Source organism: Pholcus phalangioides, unplaced genomic scaffold, assembly GCF_987345545.1.
Source record: "Pholcus phalangioides strain wild (caught in Gottingen) unplaced genomic scaffold, Ppha-v1.0 ptg000018l_1, whole genome shotgun sequence".
NCBI classification, from domain to species: Eukaryota; Metazoa; Arthropoda; class Arachnida; order Araneae; family Pholcidae; genus Pholcus; species Pholcus phalangioides.
Genome location: NW_028301611.1, coordinates 8,218,715 through 8,231,638, shown reverse-complemented (window position 1 = coordinate 8,231,638; position 12,924 = coordinate 8,218,715). Strand labels below are relative to the sequence as shown.

The 12,924-nt window shown below is 36.3% G+C and overlaps 1 protein-coding gene across 1 annotated transcript in view; it reads right to left on the bottom strand.

Annotated features, from left to right (window-relative positions):
• LOC149071649 (patatin-like phospholipase domain-containing protein 2) overlaps window positions 1-12,924 on the bottom strand; it is a 36,788-nt gene that overhangs the window by 10,222 nt on the left and 13,642 nt on the right. Inside the window, exons 2-5 of the mRNA XM_089247623.1 lie at window positions 6,941-7,173; window positions 4,624-4,689; window positions 1,956-2,105; window positions 913-1,030 (exon numbers count right to left, since the gene is read on the bottom strand). Coding sequence (XP_089103749.1) covers window positions 913-1,030; window positions 1,956-2,105; window positions 4,624-4,689; window positions 6,941-7,173 — 567 coding nt within the window. The remainder of the gene's footprint in view (window positions 1-912; window positions 1,031-1,955; window positions 2,106-4,623; window positions 4,690-6,940; window positions 7,174-12,924) is intronic.

Sequence of the window (12,924 nt, the reverse complement as noted above, 5' to 3'; positions counted from 1 at the left end):
TTACAAACTTTGCCAAACCGCTGATTCTGTGCAAGTCATTTTTGATAATTGGATCAATAAATTTTTAAATCAAAGCATCAAGTCAACTTACAAAATGTCTTCTAAACCTGTATCCCAAAAGATCTCGAACCACATATAAATCTCAGCTGCCATTAAATATATTGAAAAATGTAGTCCCAATTAAACCAAACTTAAATTCTTGTTGGCAGTGGCAGCACAGAACCTTTAGGCCCATGACAAATATTTTAATGAGCCCCCCCCCCCCAAATGATAAAAATAGGACTTGTTTCAATGGGCATTTTTAATAGCTGTGAGGCTCAAGGCAGTGCCTTGTTGACCTCTATGGCAGTCTACTATTGTTTGTTTGTATCGTGTACCACTGAACAGAAAGAACATCAGAATAAATATTGTTGTATTATGTGTGCGAGATATAATGAGTTCCAAATTAATAAGTTCCAAAAGTTTTGGACTGTATAATTTTTTTAAGTCAAAACTATGTGTTTCTACCAAACACTAAAAAAAATTAGAAGAAAAGCAAGAATTTTTTTTTTCTTTTTTGGTTAAATTTAAGAAAGCAAACAAAATTAATTTCTATTTTGCATAGTGAATGCGATTTAGGAATTTTTGACTAACTGATTCATATAGTATAGCCAGATTTCTGTGTGCCTGTATATACACACACGTTTGTATTTTTATATAAAACACTGATTCTGCAGGTGTTAACAGATAAGCATGAAGTATCCAATACATACATGTACATAAATAAAGAAAAGTCAGATATATAAGCAATATATATATTTATTCAAACAATGATCTATGAAAATGCATAACTGTGTTGATACATATGATAAAAAATATGAGTTATGGATGGGGGAAAAAAAAAATCACAATATTTTCATTTTGCAAACATACTATGTCTCTGAAGAAACTTTAAGGCATCATCAAAACCCTGTTGGCACATTTTGTTCAGAATCTCAGGATGTGGGGGAAACAAGATACGGGCAAATCTGTACATGTTACCCGGACATATCTAAACAAAAGCAATAGAAAAAAAAATAATTTTAAAATCAGTTTTTAAAATAAATTTTCTGCAAAATCAAAAGTTTGTCAGCTCGAAATGCAACACTGAAATTATGCAAAATTGGAAGGGAGGACAAGATTTTGGAATGTGTTTCTTATAAGCAACTCAGCAATTCACTTGTGTGCGAGATATATCTATATTTTTAATCCCACAGAATAAGTATCTACTGGAGAAAAATCTATATCTATTGGCAAAAATGTTGATGTTGAACAATCCTACTTCTACTGAGGCATTATAATACATGGGGGTGCCAAATCGGAGTGGGGATAATTACAGGAAAAATCAAGAAAAAATGTTTTGTCTATAAAATTCAAACTATGAATGTATTGGAATGAATTGAATGTATTGGATGGAATAATTCAAAGAGAAAACTAATTTTTGATGCATTTCATTTACTGAGAACACAGCTGCAAGTTTTTGTAATGTGTGTGGCTTATATACTGTAGAGTACCAAAACAATGTCTCACACAGGTAAAAATTTTGTCTCGAGACATCCCTGATAATAATAAGCTCATTCACACTTAATTCCATAAAGATCTATTGTGGTAGATAAACTAAGGCTTTATGGATAAAAAATATAGCAGAAATGTGCAGGAAGAACAACATTTTTGTCATGGGAAACCCCCAACCCCATCCAATGATGAGTAGATGAACAAATCTTAGGTACCAGGTCACCTGAAAAATTGGTATTGTGACAAAATTTTCGGAATTCATGTCAGCATGTCTATTTACCAACATGGAAAAGAGGAAGGGGGCAGGCATAGAAAAGTCAAAGAAATATAATTTTGTGAACATTTATTCTTGGTAAAGAATATTTAAGTCTATCTCTGCTTGTCATCAAAAACTTTATTGAATTGCACATTTCATAACTTACTGAAATGCTAGTATTTGCCAAATTGATCTGGAGAATGTTGCAGCTCTCTTCCTGCGGGCATATGTCATGTTCACCAACGAATGGAGAAACTGTTATGGTGTTCTCGTCTAACACTGGCAAATTATCGCTGAAGCCTCCATCCACCAGTGACTGCCAGAAAAAAAAAGTGATGACTTGTGAATAAATTTTGAAATTTTTACATACAATTTAAATAAGTTTTTATGAATATATTCATTGTACACAAGATAATTGAACAATTTGTTGGCAGCACAGGGGTGCAAGCGCCCCTCATCTATTTCGGAGCAGCAAATTTCATTTTTGGAGCAGAAATTTTGAAAATGGAGCAGAACTAAAAACTAACTATGTCTGCAATATAAGGAGTAATTTTTCTGTGAAATGCCAAAAGGTTTTGCCAAAAATGGTTGAAACAAATAATTCTAAATAAATTTCCTTCACAAATTAAAATCCATTTAAATTTTTTCTGAATTATCGTATCTGTCACTACTAAAACATGTATTACTGAAATGACGAATAAAAATTATCAGACTCTTTTCAAATTAAGCAACATGCATACTAAAAACCTTGGCAACAAGAATTTCTGCTGCTTGAACACCAAAATCTTATTCATCCTGATATAGCAAGAAAAGTGCGTGCAGGGTATAATAAGGGTTTTCGTAAAAAAAAAAAAATTAGCTTCTCACAAAATTTAAAGAAATTATTAAATTTAAAAGCAAAATGCAAAAAACGAGAAAAATATGAATACCTTATTTACTTAAACAATTTCTCAACCTAATAGCATGTTAATAGATTACGAATCACGAGTCGCTTTCAGAAGTTCAGCATCTCAATGGCAATTTTTTTTCAAATATTTCATGCCCTTGAACATAAGATTTTATGTCTTATTCCATTAAAGCATTAGATGCACAGATTTTTCAATGTTCGAACAGACTTTTATTTATTTGTTAACAATGAACTCTCTTTCACTGTCTCCGTTACCATGTGCTAAAGATAAAAAAGCCTTCACCAAAACTGGCAAAATTTTGACATTTGGGCTGCTTTCAAGGTTATAAAGTTTGAATATGTCTGCCCAATCTATTCCCTGAACTGATTTCACTTCTTGTAATTATTTGCATTGTAGTGCAACCCATTCATCACACACAATTAATAGTTCTGTTGGTGATACAATGTTGAGCAACATCCCAGCAATACGTGAGGGAGTAATGTACCATCCCAGCAATGCACGAGAGGGAGTGCAAACGTTTCATTCTCTCCAACAACACGTTTTGGAAAGGTAGGACATTAATATAAAAAAGGTATCTCACAGAAGTTATGTAAAATGAGCACATGCTCCTAGTACAAACTCCTTCCATTGACTATTGTTAAGAGCATGCCCCCTCCCCCACCAATGCATTGGCAGACCGTGCGGCCATATTGGGCGCCGCTCTAGGAGGGGTGCCGAATGGAATTGAAAGGGTGAGAAAAGCTTTGTTTACCAAAAAAAAAAAAGCCGTCAGTAGCGCCAAAAACAGATTCCGCATGAGTAGAAATTGTTTTCCTCGAGCCTCCCCTGTTTTCACCAAATCCGGATTTCCGCAATGTGAAATTGCCACGATCGGCAACTGCCGACGATAATCACACGACCGCATAGTGACTAGATGACAAAACTATGAATATTTTAGCTGGAGTTTTAACAGATCTCATTTTTTTCCAATGATCTTCGAAAAGTGTCGGTAAATTAACGAGTAAACCAATCCTCTTTTCGATCTATGCGGTCTTAGAACGCAGGTTGGCGGCCGCGAAATTACCGTAATTTTCAGTATATAACCCGCAGGAGAAAAAACGGTCTCCGAAATCGGAAAATTCGGCATATTCATTCAGGGACTTTGATAGCCCGCCGGTTAACCAATAACGGTATAGGACTTTATACTTCAAGGTAGCAGAACTACTTTCCAAGGTCACGACATAACGCGATTGTGGTAGATGGTGGGAAGTGAAAAAAAAATTAAAGTTTCTCCCTCCGTATTTTTTTTTCCGTGTCTCGGAAAGAACGCGTCCCGTGAACAAAATTTTCATGCTTCTTTTTCCTAAATTATCGGTATTTGACGCACTACAGTGCATTAGCGGTACCTCCGCGAACCAGAAACAAGAATTGGCGCAAATGCGCAGGGATTTGGCGTCTTGGCGCACCATGTAGCAAGAGAACCGTTTCAGCGCAGTTTGGCGCAGCTCTTGCACCCCTGGCAGCAGATTATAAAATTGAGTGCACAAATCAAGATACGCCTTGGAAGTCAGAAAACCACAGAAAATAAACTCCGCCACCCACCACTGTGCCAAGTACAGGTTTTGAACCCAGCACAAAGACATGACAATACCCAAAATACAGTAAATGTGAAGACCAATCAAGTTCAATCTTGAGTGAACTATGTGTTACGGACAAATTATGAATTTCAATTTATTATTTGCCCACAATACATTTTTTTTGGGTCTTTGCTATTCTCGAGCAATGTTACTGATTAATACATATACTGCAAATGTATTATTTCTTCATCTTCGGACGATCATAATGTGTAGGGCCTGCTGATACCAGTTGTATCTGCCAATGAATTAATGTGAATCAACAGACTACTTTTTTACTACTTAACTTCCACTGATGCTTTTGTTAACTTACCTCACCACGGTATTTAGGAAATCTGATTCCAGAGTAGAATGGTATGAAACAGCTACAGAGAAGAGCCTATCAAAAGATAAACACAAAAACATGTTCACAGCCGTTATTGTGAAAACTACACAAACAATATTTTATAAACTTTATTATAAAATAGGCAAGACTTTTTCAAATTAACGTGCAAGTGCTAGACAGTGAATTCACATATGCCACTAATCTTATAGCAGCTATATGAAAATGCTCAATAACCATTCCTAAACCTACAAAAATATCAATATATAGGTCGACATTGAGATTGGTCTACTGATATACACCAAGTTACCCACTTAGTGATATCTGCTGTCTTAAAGTTTTGATGGGCAATCAATTTTGATCTCAAAGCCTGTATAAAGACATCAAAATCCTTTAAAGAAATCATTGATGCTACAATTCAAACTGCGATAATTTGTCAGCACAAAAACCATGTTATAGCCTTCATAAGAAAATTGTTATTGAAATCCGAGACTACTCATTGGAATATTTCCAATGTTATTAAACAAGCCATCATGTGGACATATGGTTATTCCATCACCACAACCAGAGCATGTAAAAAAAATCATCTTATATTTCAAAAAGATTGTTTCACTATAGGTCTTACTATTACAAACTAATAAAAAAATCTTGGCAAGCGTTCAGCTCCTACTTCAATATAAATAAGGTCAATTGCACTGATTTCCGGTCTTCAAATTACAAATGGAGTCCCTTTTGTAATTTGCTATCACAATCAGAAATGACCTTCCTTATCCCCTTATCGATAGAGAAAGTGAAGAAAAATATCAGAAAATGATAACAACCCTTTCTATCATTTGTCGGGGAAGGAAATAAAGATAGTAAAAAAAATGTTTTCAATAGGCACAAATTGACAAGGAAATTAAAACCCTGACCTTGAAAATCGATCATGTAATGTGATACCACATAAAGTAGAAAGAGATATAAAGTATCTCCTATTCACGAAATTTGATCAAACCACATCACATAACAAAATTGTAAGAAAAAAAAGAAAGAACAATAAAAGTGGTCATAGGAGAGCTCCACTGATAACACGCTATTGAAAACGCAGTTCTCTAGATACTGAAAAGTGTTATTTATCTCAGATGGCCTTTTTCCTGGAAAAAAAGTGGTATGGTGCTACCAGGAGATAAAGATCAAATTATTGATATTCAAAGATGAAGAAAAAACAAGAAACTATCTTTTGAATATGCTCAGATATTATGCACAAAGTTGCATTGTTTGACTTTAACAATGATTGAACTTGAAAAAAATAAAAATGTGGAGACCCACTTATATTTCAGGAAGTATTTACAGATATCTGTAAACCTCTAGGATAAGCATGTGAGAAGGGTAAAGCACCCAGTTTAGAGAAAGGGTTTTTGCTGTGAACAGCTATTTTAATTTCCTGAAATTCACTGTATACATAAAAAAAACTCTCTGTAAGCAATACTATCATACGCAGTTTTATTTACATAAAAAAAGTATTGTGCCGCATAGATAGACACTTATTCCTATGGCCCTGTGGGATCAGTGCCCCCCCCCCCCAGTTCTGAAGCTGCCTAAATTTGTGTGTTCAGAAAGAAAAGAAGTTAAGGAATTTCAAAAAGGTTACGGAATTTCTTACAGAAGTGTGGTGAGAATATTTTCAGCACTGGATGGTGCTATTTTATTTAGTAAAATATGTTAGTTATACGCACAACAGAAACTTAATGTGTAGCGACATCGCTATTCAGCTAAAGGAAGAATCAGTGAGACTTAGAAAACCAAAAATGTCTGTTTTATGATAAGGCTTCTTCAGATATTGTTTCAACTGGTAATTTTTCAAAATTTTTAAAAATACTTTGCAAAATGATTTATTCAAAAAAAAAAATTGAGAAGAAACTAAATAACAGTAGTAATTTCACCCTTTTTTGAATATTTGAAAATGCATCTCGCAATTCAGTGAGTGCGATTCTAGAACATTCTGGAAAAACAGCAATAGTGCATAAGGTAGGCGAAGCTTTTATTTGAATTGCTTAAAATAAAAAAATCTTAGAAATTTTTTAATCATGTAAATCAGTGCATTTGCTGTTTCTATTCCAATTTAATAAGATAAGAATCACAATAACTGAAGAGAATAGATGAAATAATGAAAAATAATTAAGGCCATACATATTTCTACATTTTTTAGGTCATAAATGCTTACACATTCCAATGACTTTTAGGTCATAAAAATACAAAGCTCTACTGATTATATCAGTAATATATTTACAGTAATTTACTGTACTGCTCAAACATTATTGTATTATACCTGAATGAGTTCTTCCTTGGAGCTGTATTCTGAAATGAGGACATTCTGTCCATCTCTGACCCTGGTACAAGAGATGAAGAGCCGACTGTGGCACAGGAGGTGAGCGTTCTCCGGGAGAGCTTTCTCCAGTCCCTCTCTGATGATACTGTTGAGATCGAATCCGGGATGGAGGGGTCCAAGGGTTCGAGACCTTGCCTGCACGGCTACCCGAAGGACATCTGTCGTTGTTTGACCTATAGATTGAAGAGGGCATTGAAAAAAAGACACCCCAAATAATGATTAACAATAATTAAATTCGCAATTCAACGAATGAAAGTGAAAGAGGTCACAGATTTCACATTTTATTGAAAATAAACATGTTTATGTTATATTACGTTTCGTAATGTAATAAGGATTTATGAGGAGCCTCAAGGTCAAAACCTATGGAACCCGATTCGCGCAAAGTTTTGGAAGAATTATTACGAGGTGACGCTTTTGTCTTTCTAGAAACGTAACATTATATGAAAGGAAATCTCTTTAGCGGCCTTGACTTTTTTTTCTGGGTCCAGAAGCAGCTTTTGGAATTTTCTCGAGCTTTTTGTGATGAAGACCGAAATAAATACAAATGTATACAATAAAGAAAATACCCACAAATTCGCGAGAAGAAATAAAAAAAAACAAGCTAGAAAGTTCTCAAAATACCGGTACAACAAGAGTTCAGCTGCCCAGCTGAACCCCTTTGGTAAGGTCATTGGAAAACCACTGACGCGATGCGACCTTCGATGAGATAACCAGGCCTCGCGTTATACAATATGAAATTGCGGATTCTTCGTGGGCGTGGAGATTTTATATCATCACCACGTAGGCTACCTGGTTCATGGCCTGATGCTTCTTTATTTTCGTCTCTTCGCCCTCAAGGCCGGATTCAAAACAATTTTTCCAAGGTACAACAATTTCGAATAATGTAGAAGTATTCGGACTCTGTGTAAGCATATAACGAAAGTCTTAGAACAACTAGTGACCTTATTTTATGATGTCATAAAACAGCCATAATGACGTGACTAGCTTTCCCTCTTCGCGTCAAAAATGCTCCGTCTCAAGGTCCGATCGTATTATGCAGGCCCTAACTAGGATCATAGATAGTCGGCGAATAAATGCTATAACATTTTTGGCCATGCAAATGCCTTAGGCAGAAATCCTATTCAGTTTATGAAAACAACACTCACCCCCCACCACAAGACAATTCTTATACAAGTAGGCATACACCGCATTGAATGAACAATATGCTGATAGCAATAGAAAAAAAGTATAATAAGAAAAATCATACACGTTCTATAGTTTTAGGATAAAAAATTTTCTTCAAAGACGTTTTATAAGTAGAGATTCTTTACATTCACTAAAAATTTACACAAAACACTATATACGCACTTCCGGCACAACTCAATCGGTAGTCATTGGCGTACGCAAAGGGGGGGTTTTGGGGTTCTAACCCCCTCCCCCCACCTCAGTAGGAAAAACAATTTAAAGCCCCCTCGAGAAAATGCTGCGTACGCCTATGACCGTAAGTAGTGCTCGGTTTGAAAGATTCTTTGCATTGAAATACAAATAAGAGGATCAAATAATTGTACAGCCCAGTATGTATGGCTGTTATTTTACTGAATTTATACGATGCGAATTGATCGGTTCGGTAAACTTTCGTTGTCGAGTGTCCTGTTCTAAGAAATGAGAACATTCATAAGAAAACACGACAAGGTTCCCTGCTATATCTGCTAGATCAGCGATTCTCAACCTTTTTTGACTCGCGGAGCCTATAATTTCTATGGCGGAGCCTCGTAGGCCTATTTTTTATTTATTCATCAAAATTACTGATTTATTTTTATTTAAAATATTTATAACTAGCTATAATACCCGGCGTTGCCCGGGTTTTCTTCATTGAGGCTTTTTGGATCACGTGATATCTCCCTCTTTCTTTGAGGGATATACAAACCGTGTTCAAGTTGAACCAATATGACGACTTACGGCGCGACTCATGAAATAAACAAATCTAGATTTAAAGAAACGTAGAAATGAATATATATTTTTTTTCTTTTTCAAGTGGTGCCAAGTATTTCGATTCTCCCCCCCCCCCCCGAAGTTCTAGTTATTCATCTGCCGGTTTCTGCTTCAAAAAATATTAAAACTGTGGAATTTCTTCGATGTACTTTATGAGCCCATAATTAATTTTAAAATAATCTAAACTATATTAATTTATGCAGTTAGACAGTAAGGCGACATTAATTTTCATACTTGAGAATATGTAAATAAAAAGTTGAAATCAATGTTATTGCATGAATATCCAATTCAAAAGTAGGTCTGGGGCTAATTACTTCATATTCAATTTTCTCTGGGCTTCGTATACCTCTAAGCGAACTCGATATTTCAAAAATCAAAAATTCAATACAATTTTTAAAATTATTGATGTGGCGGAAAACCCCACTAAATTTCCGCATTTCTATTATGGGAATCATCCTTTGCCTGACCCTCAAAGTGATGCTGATGATGATTATGGCGTCTATTCAAAAAGCCTCATTACTGAGAGTATTGAAAAAAGCATAAACTATTATGCATATACTAACAGGATTAGAGAAGTGACAAACCATTGTAAAGGCATATACACGTCTGAAACGCATTGCTAGGGAACCACGGTAACCAAAGTAAACGTTCGGAAAGTGATTGTTGAGGCCGAGAAACAATTGTTGCCCGACAGTTTTTGCCCATTTGGGGCATTTGCCCTGCTCTGACAAACTTTTAAAGTAGCCCGTTCAAGTCGGGTCCTATTTGGGATATATGCAAAATTTGGCGACGATCGATCTAAAATTGTAGATTTGTATAGAGAACACACACACAGAGACAGACAGACAGAAAATCAATTTTATATATATAGATTATTTTTTCAATTTTACTGGGTTTTTTTTTTCCTCGAGCGGCCACGGAGCCCCCGGGAAGTGCACACAGAGCCCCAAGGTCTCCGCGAAGCACCGCTTAATAACTGCTGTGCTAGATCATTTCCGACCAAAACTCATGAAGAAAGAAATACAGCGATCTTTCATTTATGAATCGGTGTAAGCAGCAAGGAAACAGAACGCATAAGAGGCGTATAAGTGAATAGCATTATTATGCTATTCGGAAGTGCAGAAAATCGTCTTTTATGAGAGAAACGTTGAGTGAGAGTGTATAAGTGAGACATCACTATACAATTCAAAAATTAACCTTCCAAATGTATTTAGAGTATGTTTTTCCCCTTCCCCGACATTTATCAAATACGTATTTGCATATTTCCCCGCCTTTTGCCAAAAATATTTTACATTTTCCTCAATAATTTTTAACTTCCCAGGTTGCTGGGAACCCTGCTTGAACTTATCAGTTATGCTAGATATATAGCTTAGTACTTTGTTTCGCCAAAACTGTTTCTCAAGTTGAGAGTGAAACGCACTATATTTGTGGGGAAAGATAAAACACAATATTCCATTTTACGGAGGTAAGACATAAACAAGCTGGGGGAAAAGAAAGCAAATGATCGACCTTGACATTCGCAAATAAGACAACATCAGGTTCGTAAAAATGATATGATAAAGATGAAATCGTCACGAGATACATGGCGCGATCCGAAGTCGTACGACGGTGATAAAAATGAACAACAGCTGTCACTCCCAGAAGAAAATCAAACACTCAGAAGTAAAACTAATACAAAAAGTGAATGTAGTAAAGAAAACCGCCTTGTCACCTGAAGCATTATCTGCAACAAAAGATAAAAGTATATCTCTGACGATGGCGTCGTCGTCACGCGACAACTGTTGAGGCGGGCTCAAGTTACATTTAAAATGAAATAGATATAAACTATCACTGCTGACCTGATGAAAGAGGACATTAAACTCAGCCGCAAAATGCAATTTCCGTTGTCGTGCGCATAATATAAACATTATATGAAGGGCTTAGAAGCCAATCAGTGTGTCAATAAACATTAAAAAAAGAGAAAATGATCTATTATTATAGATTGTTTCGTGGTCAGTGTAAGAGGCGTTATTTGCTGTTGCAATATAAAGATAGCGACTTGAATATTGTTAAAATTTTCAGTTGCCAAAATAAAGAGGCACTTGCAGAAGCCATTTTCAGAAAATTAACTTACACTGATTAGCTTCCGAGCTCATTTCTCAATAGCTCTAAGCTATATTTCGAGTGTGAAACAACGTGACTACGAATACATGGAAGATAATCCGATATAGATATATCAATACCACACTAGAGATACTGTCTCTATTATTTCTAGTATGGTGTTGGATAGAGAGTTTCGCAAGGGTCACCAACAAATTGGCATAGGCACTTGAAATATTCTACGTTCAATTACTAAACTGAAGAATGGGGGACGACACAAAATTTTTGGAAACGTCAGCATATCTATAAATACAGAAAAGTGTGACCAAATCCTGGAAAAAGTCGAAAAGAGATAGGCTTTGCTCCTAAGAAATTCGGATGGTGCCTTAATTATCTTTCGATTTGTCAAATCCCTGTACGAGCATTTCCGTCAGCTTTTACAAATATACAAATACAACGCCACAACAGGCAAAATGCCCAACGAGGTGGCTGATAAACCGGCTTTACCGTAGCTCTGTCGAGCGACTCGAAAGATTAATCCACTGATTCACATACAAGATGTGACGTGAGATCGTTCAGGATTGCCGAGAAATATTCCGGGGGAAAAACTGTATTGAATGGAGTAATAGAGGGCTGTGACTCTCAATCAATGTGTCACGATATTTCGGGGTGTCGTCCAAGTTGTCAGTGTTCTTATCTCATTCTCCAGGATTGTTTCGTAGAAGAAAAAAAATCCCTTGTTAAACCAGTCTTCCCACAAATAAAATCTTCGTCTCAAACAACAAAACATCCACATAAGGGAGTTTATAATGACTATTATTTTAAGAGATTCACCTAGCAGGTTTCAGACGTTCAGGGTTATGATCACAACTATCGGCTGTAAATTAGCTGGAACGCTACGCCATCAAGAATCCAAAAGTTTGACAAGCCCAACCAAATGACAGGGTGTCTGGTTAGTAAATCACCAGCTCAACGCCAAGTCGGATACACGGTTCGATGCACGCGGCTTCGTTTTCTCTCGGCAATGTCTTCAAACTTTGAAATCGACAACGGTGATGAATCCTTATAAACAATAAGATTGCCGACGAAGAAACGCAAGTTCTGCGAAAGCCGTTCCTCGGTTACGGTACACGGCTCATAGATGATGCCTTGATAGTCACTCAGTACCCAAGACGGAGTAAAGGCTTAGAAAATCGTAGGCTTCGTAAAATCCGAATTTCTTAGGAGCCGTTACATACCACTCTGACGTGGCGTGGTTCCACGTTACGTCAGAGTAGTGTGTAGCGGCCTTAACTCCATGAATTATAGTTAAAATTTTCTAATTTTCACATTAGTTTTGCTTTCATTTTATCAAGCTAGTCAAACAGAGTTATGAAGCGAAACTGTTCAAAGACGGTTCCGCACAGATAAGCATTCAGGGCAGAACCCAACCCAAAGAAAAAGCTCAATTCTAAAATTTCAGATATCTTATACCTATACCATATCAGTATTCGGAATCGATTTTTTTCTTATGGGAAACCTGACTCGACTAGCCACTCAATTAACCCTTAACTGGCGTGTTCATCTTGCCACCCCTTGAGAAAGAAATGCCTCTTGACCATGTTATTTTCAGTACCTTTCAAGCTAGTTGTTTACACGTGATTGACAATTTTATGTTTTTCTACTTTTTCTTCCCTCTATATCGTTGATCAAAGTTTCCGTGGGGTCAAAATTACCCCACCACGTCAGGTAAGGGTTAATTGAGTGGCTACTCGAGTCAGTGATGTGGTGGGGTCAGTCTTTTTTTTTTTTGTCTGCCGGTCGGAGCGTGAGATCGAAATGGCGTATCGGAAGAGCAACAGTTTTCCCGATAATGGTTTCAAATTAATAATAAA